The following is a 19,938-nucleotide window of genomic DNA, read 5'->3' as shown; positions in this document are numbered from 1 at the left end:
AGTTCTAACCCCCCTGCCATGGGCAGGGACACCTCACACTAAACCATGTCACCCAAGGCTCTGTCCAACCTGGCCTTGAACACCACCAGGGATGGAGCATTCACAACTTCCCTGGGCAACCCATTCCAGAGCCTCACCACCCTTACGGTAAAGAACTTCCTCCTTATATCCAATCTGAACTTCCCCTGTTTAAGTTTGAACCCATTACACCTTGTCTTATCACTACAGTCCCTAATGAAGAGTTCCTCCTCAGCATCCTTACAATTGAAATCTCTTAAGTAAGCACTGATACTGACTTCTAAGAGCCTGAAGGAGTGATCTGACTGTTTCTTCAGTGCTCAGATATGGTGACTCAATTTAGCCATCTACTTTTGAAATCTCATCCCATTTCTAAATGGAAATCAAGGACCAGGTATTCAAAAAGATGACAGCTACCCTGATATCAGAAATTACCTGTTGACTTGAAAATATCAGAAAACAGATATGTATGAAGACAAAACATTTTTACATCATTGCAGAGGTGCAGTGTAAAAAGATGTTTGTACCGCAAAAGGATAAGCTACATCATCACAGGTCACATTGTCCAAGCCATGGAAGAAAACCTGGCTGTATTGCACATTTCTAGGTACATCTGGATCTTCTGAAAAAATACCACAGTTCCTGAAACTATTGACTACTGGAAAGTATGTTGGGCTATTTCAGCTTGTCCTAAGTATAACTGAGCTATGACAACTTGTACAGACAAGAGTATAACTTGGAGATTTTGGCCCATTTCTGTCACTTTTATTCTCTTCCTTCTCTCACTCTTTCCAGCTAACTTTGTGTCTTTCCCTCTACTTTGAAATGCATCTCTGTTCTCTGAAACTGCTCTGATTTCACTTTCACAGTGTGCTCTAAAATCTACAGCTGCCAAAATAACTTTGTTAGTATTAACTGGATGACAAAGTGCCTAAAACATATATCTATGGGTGTCTACATGCAAGGTACATTCATTATAATGACAAGAGAGTATTTATTGTAATTTTTGTTTACTGTTATTTTTGCCAGGAGTAAGTTTATTATCATCATTGCCAGGCTACTTCCCAAGACACTATTTTATCAGATTCCTTTACTATTAGCCCTGCAGCTATCTTAGAACATCAGCATCCATTTGTTTTGTATCATTGACTTCCAATGTTTAGAAAAGTGAAAAATTGGGTTCCATGAAAAACTGTTTTCACCTGCTAAGATTTGGTATAAGGTCTATTTTCCTTTAGGAAAGAGACATGAGATTTTGCTTTACAAGCACAAAATATATTGTACATTATTTCAAGTTAAAATAAACTAGTTAAAAAAACAAAACAAAACAAACAAGGATGAAGTTTCTGCGAAGACATTGACTCAAAAATCGACACTTGAAGATGATTCATATAAAAATGCTTATAATGTACATCCAGACTTTCGGAAGTGCAATATTACCTAGAGATTCCATACAAATATGTAGCTGCGGAGTGTCAGAGTAGGGAACTATCAATGTTTACCTGCCATGCAAGAAATTCATCACCACATGTAACATATTGGACCATTCCAGAAACTGAGTGTTCACAAGTGTTTTTCGATTGTTGTCATGCAAACAGTAATATTTACATATATCGTTTGAAAAACAATTTTATGAATATTCTTGCTAATATTTTTTTGTAAAGAATAACCTTTGAATAATGACTTACAAACAAGCAGATACAGTATTCCTTTTACCATTGTTAAGAGATCTAGCTATATAATAATATAACAAGAGAATAATATGTTAAAAATATAAATACAGTGGGTCTGAGATATGCAGTGTCTCCATAAAGACAGAAGAACAGTGAAAACCACAGGTATTTTAGTAACTCTCAGTAGGTGTCAGAATTATAGAATTATTAAGATCATCTAGTTCCATCCCCCAGCCACAGGCAGGGACACCTCGAACTAAACCATATCATCTATTACTGTGTTAAAATCCACACTCCTGGTTCTGATTTTTGTTAGTTTTTCCATCACTACTTTCAGTAGTGAACACAAGGAAACATTTGTGCCGATAAATACTCTAACAGGCAAAACTGATTTATTTATTTGAACACTTGTTTGAAATATATATGGGGATCAAGATGAAGTGCAAAGTCTTAACAGCATGATGTAAGTTCAGAGTAAGAAAAGATTTACCAACTCCTATAGTTAAAAAGACAGTGGCAGCAAACGCTTTTAACAGGAGACTAGCATAGGGTTAAAACCAAATATTTCTTGAACAGATGATATTTCAGATGGCCACACTATTCCAGATGCATCAATTTCCTTGAAAATCCAATCCATATATGTGCATATGCTGTGCTGGCAGGAGGACTGACTGAAATGGCCAAAACCCAAGAGCTAATATTCTTTTGGCCAGAATAATGCAATTATTATTTTCCTAGCTATCAGTCTAAGCATACAGAGCCATCTGTTATGCAAAGCAAACATACACATCTCAATTACAGAAAATGCAGTTGCCTTGACAGAATTTGGATTACACCACTAACCAGGGCTGTAAAATTTGTTTTAAGCTAGTGTATAATGGATGCCTTTCAGGAGTTTCCTAATTAGCATTTACCTGCTTAAACTAATTATCCATCCTTCTTCTTTACTGGCTTATTAAACTTCGTTGGATACTACGCATAAAACAGATTAATATGAGCATAAGACAATAATAAACATTAAAGTTCCAATTCTTTACTGTATTAGCAACATGGTGGCGCACCAATTTCAAAATTTGAGATTCCTGATACTAACTCCCAAACAGATTAAGGCAGGAATTAAAGTCTATTACAAAATGAGGGACTTAAATGACAGACAAGACTGGTGATATGAGATAGAAACAGCTCTGTTTCCATTTCTATCATTTGGTTTGCTAAAGCCAGCACAAAATAACAATTACTGAACTTATTACAGACAATTGCTTGCATGTTCTTTGAGGAGTTAATGAACCTCTATTCAGATCCTCACCAGATAATATTTAAAATTAGGCTTTTTCTGCACCAAATGTTAAAATTTCCCATATCATTGTAGGGGTACAGCAAAACTGACAGTTGCCAGTGCTCATAGTTGCCTCCTCATAGCACTATAGATCCCAATTTAAGAAGCTGAAATAATATTATCTCAGTTTTTCTTTTTTCCTCTGGTGACTGCAACAGAAGTAGATTATCCCGCTCTGAAAATCATGCAAAATCCTTCTGCTGCATTTCTAAGTACAAGCAGAAAGAAGCTATCCTTCCTAAACATTTCTGAATGCTGCAGCAATAAGCATCAACAGGCAACTTTTTATTTTCCCCCACTTCTGTCCTGCCTTTTAAACTCGACAAACAGTGGTCAGCAATTAAATAAAAAAAAATAAAATATTTTATTTTATAAATTTGCCTTTCTATATTAGTGAGCCTTTATGAAAGCAGCAAAATGTGTCCTTGTCGGAACCCTCCCTGCAAGACATTTTAATGGTCTCTCTCAGCATTTCTTGACTCCAAATGACTCCCTGTCATTGTGTCAGCTCCCTGGATAATGCAGGGTACTCCATAAACATCCAGTAATAGGACACAAGGGAAGTACTATTAGTGTGTCCCTTTCCTATCAGGTACAGAGGTTTAAAGTTCAAAACAACTGAGAAAAGAAACTTCATTTGTTCTCAATAAATTAATAATGATCCTTCATGGCAGAAAGTTTTCAGACACAAGTTTATCTTATCGCAACCCCCAATACTGATAGACACATTTTTCAATTACTTCTCAGGATGAACCAGATGCAACTTGAAATGACTAATTCAATAATCCACATAAAATGTAGAAACCAAATTATTATTTCTTTAAGAACGATAAACAGAAGAACACATCATATTCAATTATGTTCTAAAATTGAAAGCATGTACTTACTTGGGACAGGCCTAAATAGATGGAGACAGTTTCTGAAATGTACAAAAATTTTCCTTCTTGATTTAGTGCAAATACAAATCCATCCAGGGACTACAAAGTAAGTGAAAAAAAAAAAAAAAGTGAATAGATTAATAAAAACTTGTACATTCCAGATAGAAATAGATTCAAACAAAGGCATCACAGAACATATTTAGGAAAATGTTCTGATTTCTGTAAGACTGTTCTTATTGAGTCCTTAAGACAATTCCTTTATATTCTACCAATATATTAACAAACGGCATATGAGTATATTCCAAAGTTCAAGGACTTATTGTCATCTTACATCTGCCATGTACTGCATAAAATATCTCTCATTTGCATGACAGAAGAAATATAGAAAAATAAAATGTTCATTTTTTTACAGGAAGAATAAATATGGAAAACAAATAACCTTCCACTCAAATGGTAAGCAGACCCCCACCCCCAACTCCCAGAATCCAAGCTGAGAATTTCCACTTCTGAAAACTGAAAAAGAGAAAATAAAATCCTACCATCACTCAAACCACTATGGACCTCAATAATTTGTTACTTAATTGAGGATTATACACACATGCACGTGCACACACACACACACACCATTCCTTTTGTGATACAACAAACAAAACCAATCAGCAGATTACTGTCAAATACGTTTACAGGTTAGGTCCACAGAAATGTTATGAATTTCATTCCTTTGGTGTAAAACTCTAGATCAGACTTTACTTTGACAGGTTCAAGTCTTTGGATATGGTTTCCACTGCTACTGCAAAAATCAAAATACGACTACACAGATTAATGCACACCTTTTGAAACATGAGTGCAGTTAATAAACAAAGGACTGTATTCTAAACTGACACATGCGGTAAATCACTGCACATCAAGACAGAAATATACCTCTAGGAATAAGAGTACATCTTCACTATGAAGAAACTGCCTCTCATACACTGTATGTGCCTTTACTTTTATGCTTCTTATGAGGCTGATTATTGGCAAAGAAGCATTCACTATTGCAGAAGTAAAATCACAAAATTATGGAAATTAGAAATGCTAAAACAACTTGAAAATAAGAAACACCCCAAATCTTGGGATGAACAGGAAATAATCCCTAGAAATCCCACCCCAAATACCCCTTTGGAATAAAGGTATGTGTAGAGTAAAATTTGAGAGATCAGCCTGGCTTTGGAAGAAAAAATAGGAGATGCACACAAATCTGATGGAGATATGTAATCATTTCACATCTTCTGAAATACAGAACAGTGGTTTCTGAGGGTTTTTATTTTTTTTATTCTTCTGCTTCTTGATTAATTTCTAACACGCTGCTGGTCAGAAGCTGTCTTTGGCAAGTGTTCACCCCTCTCTGATGTAGTAGGTGGTGGAATTAGTTCAAAAATCTGTGTTTCCTAAAAAGAATAAATCACATATTGGAAAACAAACCCTCACTAAAGTCACTGCATTAAAGAAAGACTCTAATTTATATTTATGAATTAATAAAAATGTAAATCTGCATAGATTTTCTTCATGTAAAAACATTTATATTATGCAAGCCATTTATGGCCTCTTATAAATCATCATCATTTCTTTTCAAATGATTAATACCAGTTCCTTGAATTTTAACATCAATAACAGGTGGAAAATTTGGAACAGTGAAGTTCAAACTTAGATCCATACAAGGACAATCAAAACCTTTACACATTTGATCTCCCACACCATGCATGATTTCTGCTGCTACTATCCACTTTCGTTGTCACAGAAAGATCAGAAGAGTAAGTCTTTAAAGGTCTTGGTTTTAGTTTTCCTGATGCTCTGTCTCACATTTGAGGGAATTAGTTTAATCCTCTGTCCGAAAGAAAACTGAGAACCATCACCCAGATTCCCTGGCCACCTATATGTGTTCTTGCTAGGACACCATTCTCCACAAGCAACAATGAATCACTATAGTGAATCAGATTCCCAGCCTATCTGCAGGGCTCGGTTTTCCTTGATCTGACAGCACATACACAGGTGCTTCAAATATCCATATATCCAATAGTTCTGTAGCTAATGACAAGACTGCTAGAAGTTTCTGTCTAACCTCAGGTTGTTACTAGTTGGCATGATCATGATATCTGATATCCAGGCCTTTAGTGCAGTCCCCTTACTCTTTTACTCAAGAGAGTTAAATACAGTTGAAGCACATTTATGATCTAGTCTCATTAGCACACTACTGTACTGGGTTCAGCAGTAGCAGTCATTTTTCTCCTTAGTAGCTGGTGCAGTGCTGTGTTTTTGACTTTAGCCTGAGAACAACGCTGATAAGACACTGATGTTTTTAGCTGCTGCTAAGTAATGTTTACTCTGATCAAGTACTTTTATTCTCATGCTCGGCCAGTGAGGAGGTGCACAAGAAACCGGGAGGAAGCAGAGACAGGACACCTGGCCCAAACTAACCAAAGGGGTATTCCATAGCACAGCACATCATGCCCACTATATAAACTGGGGGCAGTTTCCTGGAAGGGCAAGATCACTGCTCTGGTCAGGCTGGGTATCCACCGGTGGGTGGTGAGCAGTTGTATTCTCTTCCCTTGTTATTTCCCTTATCATTATTATTGGTGGTAGCAGCAGTGATTTGTGTTATACCTTAGTTACTGGCCTGCTCTTATCTCAACCTGTGGGAGTTACATTCTTTTGATTCTCCTCCCCATCCTTCGGGGGGGGGGGGGGGAGAGGAGAAGTAGGGGGAGTGAGCAAGAGGCTGCGTGGTTCTGAGTTACTAGCTGGGCTTAAACGACGACAGTTCTTTTTGGTGCGCAGCGTGGGGCATGAGGGGTTGAGATAATGACAGATCTGACCAGAGTGTGTCTAATGCTGCACTGTGGCAAGATATCACTGCCTTGGTGCAGAACCTGGTGGGAAGGTATGCCACGTAAATGCTCATGTACCCAAGAGTCAGGCCACTGAGGAACATCAGAACAACCAACAGGTGGGTAAAGCTGCCAAGACTGAAGTTGCTCAGATGGATTTCCATTACTGTGTAATTATCTAGCATATCTGTTTCTAAGAACAGCAAAATATAATTCTCTGAATCATTTATGGCTTTCTTGCTTCTTTTGTACACATCATCTTGTTTAGGAATTAAGACTTCTAAATGAAACAAAAGTTTGAAGAAAGCTTCTAGTACTGATTAGGCAGAAATGTTTTCCTCGGTGTTGTTTTGGAATTGGCTGAAAACAGTTTTGCTGGAAAAATATAAATAAAACTATCTCTGGTTGACAGAATTGTACAAAGAAATTTCAACTTTCATGACTGAAGTCCAGAAAGTCACCAGCAACTGGGAAGAGTGTTAAAAGTGAGGAGTGTTAGACATCTTAAGCACCTGTTGCCTCTCCATGCCATTGACTCCGATTGTTACCTTTCAGTTAAACAGTTTTAATTCTTTACCCTTTTCTTCTCTTTCTTTCTGAGAGACTATTCCTTACTTTTGCCTCCTAGTTTTACAATGAAGGTTCTAAGGAGGCACCACTGATGGACTGGCAGGGCCAACGCAGCATGCCCACAACTCCTTGGCTTCTTGCGTGATTAGTTACTTCCCATGCCATAAAATCCATTCATTATGCTACTTGAGCCTACTATGTCCTAGTCAGTTCTTCTTTCTCCATTTCCTTTCCCACCTCCCTGAAGTTATCCTTGGGTACAAATATTGACTGAATTCGGTATTTTATTCAATATAGCAAAATCAGAAAGTATTTAATCATATTTTGAAAATGCCACTGATTAACAGCTAATGGAACAGGTAACTACTTCTATGTCCCAAGTACTAAGCTCAATGCTTAATACCTAAGAAAAATTACAATAAAAATATGGGCAGAAACAGCTAACTTTTCCAATGCAAGGCAGTTCCTCCTGCTGGTATGAAAGGGCTGAGATGGACCACTTTTGTGACAATTTTGTTGTTCCTTATACAGGTCATACAATAGTTCTGAAGGACTGTCTCATTCGTTATTCATAGGTATTATTTATGAATATTTATTATTTAAGTAATGTGTGTTGAAAATTTTCAATTTTTCATAAAGCGTATGTCCTTTGTGCATGCCAAGAGAGCAGCAGACTTCAGAGAAGGTTCAAGGCAACATAACAGAGGTTATATTATATACTGAAGAAGAGTATGTGATGCTATTGTATACTGTTTATAAAGAATTTTGTTTTAATGAGAAATCTCTGGAAGTATCAGTCATATTACCTATGTATAACTAAGTACACAATAAACACAAGAAGGGTACTGGATTTAGTCAGCTTTCAAGTCTCTCTCTCAAAATGAGCACCGCAGTGTAATTTTCAGCCAGAATTTCTGAGCAGTTTCATTCAGTTCAAAGGCAGATAGGATTGCTGCGTCAGATCTTCCACAGTTACCATCAACTGTAATGTAGAAATAGTGCCTGCAAATGTAACTGGCTTTTCATAACATGTCCTATTTTCATTGAAGCAGAGGCCATGAATATAAAGATAGAGTGTCTTCTGTTAGGAAAATATTCTTGATTTAATTTTTGTTTTATTTTTATAAATTGACTGTCACAAACTCAGTCCTATCCCATCTAGTGTGGCAGCTGAAAAAAGGGTCAGGGTGACCTCAAATGCCAACACTGAGCACTATCGAATTTAAGCAAGGCTGGCAACTTCTTGTTTAAACCCACACTTAACTGGTTTTATGCAAAGTGTGATTAAAGCTGAAGTTCCCTAGTACTTTTGATTTCAGAATACCATTATGTATTATGCTGTTTCAATCACCACAGGCTACTTTTTAATTTTTTTTTTTTTTTTTTTTTAACTGCCCCACTGTTTTCAACAGGTGCCAATTAAGATTCTGGGGTCAAAGGGTTAATTACATCTTCTTACCCACTATGTAGAATTTTCTGATTATTAACCAAGGTTGGATTAAGATGAAAAAGAACCGACACAAATGTTAATGCTTGCCCCTCCTTGAGAAGATTTATCATAATACCATGCTGAAATCTATACACTTTCTTCAAAGCTGTTAGAGAATGAAATCTTAGAGGAAACACTAAAATAAATGCTTTAAAGACATGCAAGTATCTGATTTATTGAGCCAATTTTCTTATTCCTGAAAATTGTTCTAAACTACCTAGACAGGATGGATACAAGACTTCCTTTGTCATACCAACAAGTCAATGTGGTAGATGCAAAGAAAGTGAGACTCAGATGTAAAAGTCACTACCTACAGCACCTCTGAATAGTAATGCCAATAATTATAATTTATATACTTTGACATCAGAAAAATATGAAAATGGGTTTCTAACACAAAATATTAAGTACCTTTTACAGTATTTGCAGAATAGTGATGTTATTTCCTCTCAGGATATGAAACCCACTGTACCACTTTGACCGAATATGCACTAATGTATAATGCATCATACTAAATGGATTTATATTTGTCAGAGGAATTTTGTCCCAGCCGTTTTTGCATATTCCCACTACAGGCAAATTTAATTCACTGGAATCTTACTATGCTGTCCTTCTGGAGAATATCCTCATATTTCCCACTATCCATGAAGTCCCTAATTCTTTCTAACGTATTCCACTGCTGCAAAAAACTCTGTTACCCTGACCTAAACTCCAGTTAGAGTGAAGAATTACCAGTAGGCTAGGTTATTTTAATGACAGATTATTTTAAACTAAGCCTTCACCATCTGTTACACCCCCTAATTATGAATGCAAAAAAAGAACATATTTCACAATTACATCAGTAAAAAGTAAGATATACATGATTTAAATGCATGCATGTGTTCTTTGTCCAATGCAACATGCATCTGTAATGTTTTTCTCATCATTCATGCTCTGACCAGGATATAGGAGCTGGGTAAGGCAATACTCCCCCTGATAAAATACATTAATTGATACACTAAACTTTTTCCTGGCAAACAGATCATCTTAATTAGAACTTTTCACTGTTATGACATAATGATATTATAACTGTAGCTGAGCATTAATTTCAGGACAAAGCTTGTCACCAATTAGACATACAACATTCAGTAACAGCAAAAATACTCTTTTTTTAAAAGAGAGGCAGTATTGGATGCAATTGACATTTATGAAAGTAAATAGTCCCTCTCTTATAATAAACGTATCATTGCATAATTTATTGACTGTGTGGCATGGCTTAAAACCCCCATGATTTACTAAAGACAGCAACAAAAAAGGAAGTTTCATTTCCACATGGCAACCATTTTTGGATGAGGGGATAAAATGAAATAAAAGGCATAGACAATGGCTAACAGAAATCTGATTCAAAGTCTCAGTGCCCAACTACTGTGCTCTCACTATTAAGATATCAGCCTAATATCCACCAAACACACAAAAGCATAACGACTTAGGTGGAAAATCTGACCTTGGGCTTTCACAATTAAGTCCTATGAGCTAACTGGAGTATTATTCCTGGAAATAGGATTTGATGTGGGATGAATTTGATACACATGAATAAAAATGAGCAACTGAAGTTTGATCATCTACTGACTTACAAGAATCTCTAAAAGCTTTATTCTTCCACTTCAGTTTTTTTAATTCCTTGCAGAGAATACAAAACCCCAAAGCCCAGATAAAATAAAAAGGCATGGGACTTGCTTCTGTGTCCCTTGGGCTGCAAGCTTTTTACCCAACAAAAATCCCAACATCAGATACACAGAAAACCCTGTTTTCAACTCTCAAACCACTGCCATTTTTCAATAACAGTCCACCACAATTGTTATATGGCCACATGACCATAGAATCCTTGGGAGTTAATGACACATATTTGGCAACAAAGCAAGATGTATTTGGCACCAGAACAACTACAGTAAAAAAGATGAGGTAAGAGGACAAGCTTAAAGGATGTGGTTAGAACGGACTTCGATGCCAGCTTCTTAATTTGTCATCTTCGTGCTCTTTGCTCATGTGGTCAGGATGCAATTTATGATGACAGGAAGTGCCAAAAAAATTTGTCAATAATAAGGAGGTCTGCTTTACAGCTTGAAGCCAAGAAATTAAGGAGGAAGAGTAAACTTTACTGATTCCCTTGCTGCCTCTTTCACCACACTTACAGAATAAGTATGTTTATGTAACCAAAGCAGCAAAAACTTAAGAGGTGCAGACTTGCTATTGATTAGAAAAAAACAGATCTTATTCCAGCTCAGAACAATTGCAAAAGGGGAGAGTATAGATGGGAAAAGTTTAGAGGGAAGAATAATGTTTAAAGTTGGTAGTCGAGTTCTTAAGGTGCACTCTTGGGTTTATTCACTGATAATAAATTGACAAGTATCAGACTTAAGCTTGAGAATCACAGAAAGATTACAAACCTGTAAGTGATGGGAGTTCAAAAAAAAAAAAAAAGAGAGATTAAGAATTTGACGATTTTTTTTGTATACAAAAGCAATAAATGACTTTTAGGGATTTTTGGCTTGTAGATAGCAATGCTTTATTTTTTTTTCTAGAAGGCCATTCTGTATTGCTGCAAAATCTCAAACCATCCTGTAGGACTTGTGTATTAAAACACTGACCTTTTATCTTTATGATGCCAAGTCCTAATGAGTTCCTATCCTTCCTCATATTGGTTCCAGACTGTTTAGACAGCAGATTGTGATGGCAGTAAAACTGCATGCCATCTAATATAATTAACTATATATATTTACAATGAGATATCAGAGAGAGATTACATTATGTATCTCTTACCCTGAGAATGTGATTACTTCGGTCAGGATTGAGTATATGCCTGGCTGGGACTGGCTTTGCTCTGGATATATAGGGTTTGAATATGAAGTGGTTTCTGCCCCATATGCAATTGTGAGGTTTGAGAGGTGCTGCCCACAGTAAAGGACTGGACACTGTATGTGCCTACATAATGTTTACTACCATAACTGCCAAAACTGGAAAAGTAATGTGACCCAGTAGCAGAAGCTATGATAAATTATGACAGCTGGCAGAATGAAGGCTAAGTCCCCAGATCTGCACCTCAGACCACATCAAGAGACTGTGCAGGTAAAAGCACCTATACAAGCACAACAGATTATGGGAGCAAAAAGTATTACTGTGAATGTTATTCTTTCCAAAGCTGCAAGTTTAAAGCCCTTTTGTGTTATGTATGAATATTTCAGTTTAAGCTCTATTCAAATGGATCTTATATTCATTGTATATCTGCATATTTGATTAGCCTTCCTTTCAACCTACACAATCTGACACTGTGTGAAAGTAAACAGATAAAGGTATCTAAATACCTGTTGTCCAAAAAAAATAGGTGAAAAATTATAGGGAAAAGAATTATGATATAGAGTTAATTGTACTCTTAAAATAACACCTACATTCAATAGGTACTCAATGCTCTCATGATTGATTCTGACAATTGGCTTGCTAGAATTAGACCTCTAGCCCAGAACTGAGTACATGTGTTCTCACTTGCATCACACAATTTCATACATATGAAGCAGAGAGCCTGTGCTCCGGGAAGAACAGGATGAGGGCTTATGTTTAGCATATTTAATCTATTATATGGCAATTCTGACAACCAAAATAGATTTGAATGAGAAATTGAGTTGAGTTCTTTGACTAGCATATCATTCTGATTTATACTCTTCTTGAAAGAAGAACATGTTGAGAATATTTTTACAGATAGTGGAATATAGAGATAGTAAGAACACAGAACGTTAAGAACAAATCCAAAGTCCATTCAATCCAGTGCTATTTCTAACTGTACCTCTTAGCAGATACATGTAAAAAATTAAAAAACTTATGTTCTTATCTTCAGCCACTTATCCCATGTTAACAGGCAAAGAAGACAGACCATGATCCTCAGCAGTTGAGAGATCCTCCAGCTGTCATTAATCCTTGTACTAATGCAGGAGACCTGTTTGCTATACCAGTTCTTTCTTCACCTATGGGAGTGTGGAGCAGTTCCACAGATGTCTACTCTGACATCTTCTAGGATCCATATACAGATGGACTGAATTAAAGCAACACTTTGCTTTTCCAGTGAAGACCAGTACATAAAAGCCTCCACAACTATTACTGCCAGTTGACTCCTTAGTCCTGTCACCCTTGAAAAAGAAGAATTTGGACTGGCATGAATGCAAACCCGCTAGTCAGAAGAAGTTAGGTTTATAGAGGCATGGAAAAAATAAAAAAAGGGGCAAAAAAGAAAAAAAAAAAGAGCCCACAAAAGAATAACCCTTGGATGTCCGGATTGTGAAGTGGTTCCTCAAACTTTGATATTAGTTTCCTCTATTCTGCTTGTCTTTATCTGTCTGTCCTTCTAGCAGCCTTCCAATCCATGGCTAGTTTTTGCTAGATTTGACAGTCAGCGGAGGGCTTAAAGAAATTCCTACAGGTTTGGTGAAAACAGACTGATAATGGAGATGAAACTCGCTGAGAGCCTTTGCAGTGGTAAAAGCTGGACTATGAGTTCCTACAGTACTAGACATCACAAAGCAGAGACCTTTCAAATGTCCTGAGTACTCAAAAAGCCTCATCCAGGCTGCACTTAGACACAAAAGTCAATAGAAGACAAGATGGAAATCTGAAAACTATGGTGTGTTATTCTGGTGCCCATGGAAGATCTGGTTTCTGTTCACTCCTCTGTGCAGCTAAGAACAGAGAACACAGGAATACTGCAAATATATGGGATTAACAGCAAATCAATCACATTCCTGAAACAAGTTAGAGACATCATTAATAATGGAAATATTTCAAAACCTTCCCCCGAAGAAATTATCCACTACATCTGTATTCTATACAGTAAAGTTGGTATCTCTACGTTGGGCTGCAGTTCTTTCAAGGGTTTTTAGGTTACAGCGCTTCACTCTCAAAGTACATTTCCCACAAAAGCGGGAAAGTACATTTATGTAAAAATCAATTATCCTAATGGAATTGGAGGTGTGGTCCTGAACGATTTCAGGAAGTAACTCAGTTTGCGACTATGAAACACCATTGCTATGTTGACCTTCCACTTCTGTTTCACAGCTGGAATATGATACCAGGTGAGAAGACAGCATGTAGCTCTGCCATAAGCAATACTCTAATCTCACCCTAGCCTGTGAGGAAATTTGGTGTTTCTCCCTCCGTCCCTTGTTTCCTTCCCTCTTTTTTATATTCTTTTTATATTTTATTTTTTTTTTCCTTAAGCTCACCTCTAATACCTGTGTAGGTAAAGATAAGTACGGATTTTGCTGTTTATCAGCTCATTGCATAAATTCAAGCATATGAGCACAAGCATAACAGCACAGAGCAGCTCATTCAGTGAAAAAGGTTTATATTCTTTTAAAAATACAAGCTAATTTATTGTATTGGCACCTCTGACTGCTGTGATAATTAAGTGTCTGTGTGTATTTCCATAATAAAATCCTATTTTCTAGGGTGGGGAGGGGTGAGTGGGTTATGATTTGTCCATACAGGACCAGCAGAAGCCAGAAACTCAAGGTTTCAACCAAGATCATACTTTTAAAGGCAGTTTCATAGTAACCATATGAAAATGTTCCTCTGGATTTTTACCACAGGGTTTTAGTGTGCAGCCAACACTACCATGATATACCCTTAAGGGGTCTCCTGGGGAAACTGCAGCATAAAGTATCAATAACCTGTTCATCACAGGGTGCTCAAGGTTCCCTTCACACTGCACAGAACAGTAGCTGTCGGTTGTGCCAGTAACACAGATGCCACATTATCTGAACAGCTCCAAACAAGTCTTGACACCACCAACCCTAATGCTATTTACTGCATGTGCCAACAATCTATATGTTGTATCCCATGTCTCAGGTAGGAACTGACACGATTGCTCTGCATTACTACTATCTGTTTCACTGTAATTTGTAACAGATCTGAAACTTAAAGTGTCTCCCTAAGATGAATGTGGTAAAATTGTCTTCATCAATGGAACTGATGAAAGAAAAATTCTTCCTCTTGCCAAATATTAGCACCATTTTCCTGTTATTCAGAACCACCCAGAGAAAACCAAGGAAACACTTCTAATTTCTTCTAACCATGATGCTTTAAAAACACAGTGCGAATGTAGCATTCTAGCTTTTACTGCTTTCATTGTGATATTTTTCTTCTTTCTGCTCCATTAAAAAGTCACATGTATCTGCAATTGTTTCCTGCCTTGAGCAATATCTTCTTCTAGACCCTAAGCAATAACTTACATGTTTGCTTGGTTGTCTAAATTTCAGGCAGTTGTTGTTAGTTATCTGTACATCTTTATTTTGCAGTTCTGAATTCCTGCTCCTGCTACCTGGAGGTCCTGTAATGTTGCATTTTGACAATATCCCTTCTCCCTGATGCAGTATACTTTCAAGTCTTACTTGTGGCACATAAATGAAAGAATGTCCAGTGCAAGTTTAACGTCAACATTTTTGTAAAAAAATAAAATACAAACCAAAATTTGCTCAAACATACTATATCTGTCCCAGTAGCTTCTTTTTTTTCTCCTTTTCCTTTAAATCACTGGAAAACTATCTTTAGCCAGAATCAAATAGGATCACAGAATTGTAGGATGGTTTGGATTGGAAGGGATCTTTGAAGGGCATCTAGTCCAACCCCCCTTAAATAAGCAAGGATATCATCAAGTAGACCAGGTTGCTCAGAGCCCTGTCCAACCTGGCCTTGAATGGTTCCAGGGATGGGGCACCTCTCTGGGCAACCTGTTCCAGTGTTTCACAGCCCTCACCATAAAATAATTCTTCCTTATATATAGTCTAAACTTACCCTCTTTTAGTTTAAAACCATTACCCCTTGTTCTATCAAACAGGCAATTAGGTGATGTCAATACTTTTTTAGCGTTGTGTGAATGTCTTTCCAGTTCAGATTCTGTTCCATTACCATGCCCAAATGAACATGCTGCCTGACACACAACAGAAAGCAGTATAGATAGACTTCTGCATGTAAATTTGCCATTTTAATTGGCAGCAACCCTTCCAAGTTAAAATAAATAAATTTAAGTGGTCATGCTTTAACGAGTTCCGACATCTATCTGAATTTCTTCAATCTGTTTTCAGTCACTATAGTGAAAAAGAAATGGTGTTTTATCAGTCCTTCCCTGATTCTGGTTTGAAACCAGATGGGAAACAGCAGAAGCACACACACACAAGATAAGTGCAACAGAAATATAACCAAATGTTTTCTACATCTGAGAAGAATGTTTGAGTTCTGACTAGGGTTTAAAATCTAAACAGTATTTTCAGCCTACTACTATCCTTAGCAGGATTACAATTCAACTTGGTAGAGGTGATTTCCTAGGTATTTTACGACTAACTGTTTTTATTTCTAAATTACATTTTTAACAGAAGATAAAATAAAGACACCAGTGTGCTTAGAAATTCAGAATGCTTTTGGACTGTAAAAGATGGACATTCATGGTGTATGAAAGTTCAAAGGATGCTTGTTTGAAACTGCAATATATCTTGCCATCTATTTATAGCTAAACATTGCTGGAATAAAATTCTTCCTCAGAAGCTTCCGGTACAACTTCCCAATCCTGCAATGAAGTCAGTATTCCACGCACTGTTATCACAAATAAGTATTAAAATTATTTATGAAAAATCACATAATACAACAAATGCAGAACTCGAATTTTCAATCAGTAATGCACAAGAAAAGTTAAAAAAATCTGACATAACCAGTTTTGGGAAATAGAAAGTACATACTTAGTACAGCTATTTTAAATCAGTGCCCCAAATTTAAATATCAAATTCTGCCTACAGCCAACTCCTAAAGCTCTTGCTGATGCCCAGAACACCTCCTTCTGAGGAATCTATCCCCTTTTGACACCAGACTTAATTCAGTGCAGAATTAGTGTTTCCCATACCACTCTCAAATAGTAATCTGAAAACCAACCAAGCCTAAAATCTTGATGACTGATAAATTTGCTATTGCCTTTGTTCCAAATAAAAGAGGGTTCAGATACCTTTGAGATAAGTTCATTAAGATGTGCAGATAAATCTATAGATAGTCTCCAGGCCTCTAAGTTAAAATAGATTAGATAAAAACACAGAGTATAGTTTAAAACCACTGTGGATGGCAGATCCATTGCATGCAGACTGGAAAGCATTCCTAGAAGCTGTGAAGGTAAACTGAAAGATTTTTGTTATTGCTAAGAGAGAAAATTAAAGGCATATAAACACTGTAAAATTACTGATTTGATTCAGAAAGCTACAGAAAAGAATTTAAAAGCACAGAACAAAAAGGCCAGAATTTAGGCTGAAACTTCATCATGAACAGGGAATTTCCAGAGACTAGCTATGATACATACTACAGACATGTTGGATTTGGAAAAAATCCGTCCAAATCTATCCATATTTTGTGGTTCAAATAAAAACTTATACTACTGTCTCTGACCTACAGTAATTATAGTCTACACATTACAAGTAGTAATATTTTAAAAATCACAATTATCCAGCTACTTAAAAGTTCTTATTACATACTAAAATGTTACGCTTCTCATACAAATGATATCGTAGCATAAACTGCTCTTGCAAATATTACAGCTTTAAATAGCATTTACTATTTGTAAATGGTTGTTGAACACAGCAGGTGGCAAAATGATTTAGCATCATGAACAAATACATATGGTTGCTTGAGCCCAAATTTTAGAGTAGAGAAACCTATTTTCTGGTCCTATGTTTAATGGACTAGAAATGAGAAAAAAGGCAGCTAAACCATTGTACATATTCTGGTAACTCACTGTTTCAAGTGAACTTTCTCACATGAAGTACTATGCTTAAAACAACATAAAAGCAAATCAAAGGTCTCACATATTCAATGAATGGCTCATCTGCAATATTTCCTCTTACTGTAGGATTGTGCACTCTAGAAAAAAAAAAAAAGCAAAGGTAAAAGCAAGAGCACAGTGTTATGTAGTCTAAAATCAATAGACACAGAGAGGACATTAACCAAGAGGCTAATAAAAAGATGCTGCTCTAGACAGTAACATAAAGAGCCCTGATATATTTTTCTCTTCAAAAATGCTATTCCTTATGTCAGTTTTCCCTTAGCACTGCAGTAGTTTCTCTGTGTATATACATGTCATCTTACTTTTTTGTCTTGCTCCAATTTTATGTTTGCATTTTATTTTCTCATTTCCTTCCTGCTACTCCCCTGTTTCTCTTTACTAGCTTGATGTTTACACAGACCTTTACTAGAATTTCAGGGTTTGGAGAGATCCCAGTTTTTTTCTTTGTTGTAATGCCCACATTTTTTTTCCCAGAGAAAAGATAAGTTTACCCAGAAAATAAAAAGCTAATACAACCTTTTGCTCATCAACAAAGTATGTCTTGCTGTAGCCAGGAATAAGTTAATAAAACAGGGAAAGAGCTTAGTGGCTTAAAGAAAAAAAAACACCTCCTTGGGGTTATGAACGAACAATGTTGTTTTTTCTTCCCAGCGTGCAAGGATTTAATTAAGTGATAACAGTCACCTTGGGGTGGCTGCACAAGGCAATAATATCTAGGTGAAGAAAAATGCTGAAGAGAGTTGAGTACAGTCAATTTATCTTCAGAGAAGGCAATAAATGAACAAAGCATAGGTATTTGGCTGATTGTTTTGGAATGTTTCCATTACTGATAAACATCAAAATAAAACGACAAAGATTTGGTATTTTCAGTATCTGAAATGTATTAAATACAGAAAGAAACAAAGGAATAAATCAGTGTGAGGTCATATCCTAGAGTTCTAATTGCAAATGGTTTGGTAATTATTCAAGCTAAACATAGAACAAGGGAGTTTTAATGTTGACACAAAGGATAGAAATACAGCTGAGATGTGTATTTATAGCAAACACAAAACACTGGATGAATTTCACTCTGGAGAAAAAAAAATGGTGAGTGTAGAGGGAAAGAAGTGATATATGTTAGACAAATATATGCAAGTTTGTGGCCACTGACCCAAATTCAACTATTTAAAAATATGTTTGTGGGAGCTCTTCAGGAAACGAGCAGGAAGCTCAATTATCTGTAAGCCTATGTTTTGCCACCCTCATATGCAGAGAAAGAGACTTGTGAGAAAGAGCAACATGAATCAGAGTAAAAACTATGAGGAAGAAACATTCTCCTTTGCCACAAAGCTGCTAGCAATTTGCTTTACATTATTTGCAATATGAGGTTTGAAAGGAATACATGGGCTGTCCTCAGGGAGTCTGATGTATGCAAAGGAGTCTGAAAAATATGTACCCATTTCCAGTAATAGTACTTAGCCTTCCAAGACAGAACAACTCAAGAGTCCATCTACAATAGATGTTAGCCAGCAGCCTCATCGGCCAGAGTCTCTGCCAAATGGACACAACTCATGCTTAATATGGAAGACTGGTGAAACAGCACAACAGTCTTGGGAATTTACCATATTCCTTTGTCTCTCTGAATCTGAAAACTAATTTTTTATTTATTTTTGATCTTTTCCTGAATCAGTCTTCAGCATGGAGGGAACTGATGGCTATTTCCCTGAATTTACAACTGGGTTAAATACTCCTCACCCACACACTTCTGCATGAAGAGGATGAAGCCTACAGACAATAGTTTTTCAACTGTGTGGGCAGATATTCTTTCAAAGAGAGGAACAAGTCAATAATGAATGGCTCACACAGTGTCCCAAGAAAAAATATGAAATATGTGTGTGCATGTGGCAAAGTGAGAGAACAGGCAAGTGTATTTGACTTTATAGAGAAATACCAGTTTCTGAAAAAATGACATTTTGAATTTGAACTAAAATCTTAAAACAAATTCCACTAAGTCGCGTCATTATGATTTCTATTGTTTTTCCAGCTACAGTATTTAAATCAACATTGCTTTTCAGGGCCTGGCTTTTCAAGGCCCTGTAAGCAAGATCTATATTAACAATTGGTCTCACTACAGTTACTTTCCTCCACAAAAAACTAAGCCTATCAAAAAGACTTTATGAACTACATACAGGCATTCATTTCTCCCTTCTGAGGCTGAAGGTTTGTCACTTGCCTGTCACCGCTACTTGGCCTTGGTAATGTGATTCCAGAAAACACTTGTCCCAGTCACAA

The 19,938-nt window shown here is 36.6% G+C and overlaps 1 protein-coding gene across 6 annotated transcripts in view; it reads right to left on the bottom strand.

Annotated features, from left to right (window-relative positions):
* NPAS3 (neuronal PAS domain protein 3) overlaps positions 1-19,938 on the bottom strand; it is a 607,962-nt gene that overhangs the window by 175,664 nt on the left and 412,360 nt on the right. For all 6 annotated transcript variants that reach the window (XM_062623101.1, XM_062623117.1, XM_062623146.1 and 3 more), the window contains one exon: positions 3,915-4,004. In XM_062623101.1, the coding sequence (XP_062479085.1) occupies positions 3,915-4,004 (90 nt within the window). The remainder of the gene's footprint in view (positions 1-3,914; positions 4,005-19,938) is intronic.

This window comes from Pezoporus occidentalis, unplaced genomic scaffold, assembly GCF_034315485.1.
Source record: "Pezoporus occidentalis ecotype Australia unplaced genomic scaffold, CSIRO_AGI_Poc_V1 ctg108, whole genome shotgun sequence".
Classification (NCBI taxonomy): domain Eukaryota; kingdom Metazoa; phylum Chordata; class Aves; order Psittaciformes; family Psittacidae; genus Pezoporus; species Pezoporus occidentalis.
This window is presented reverse-complemented; position numbering and strand designations above follow the sequence as displayed.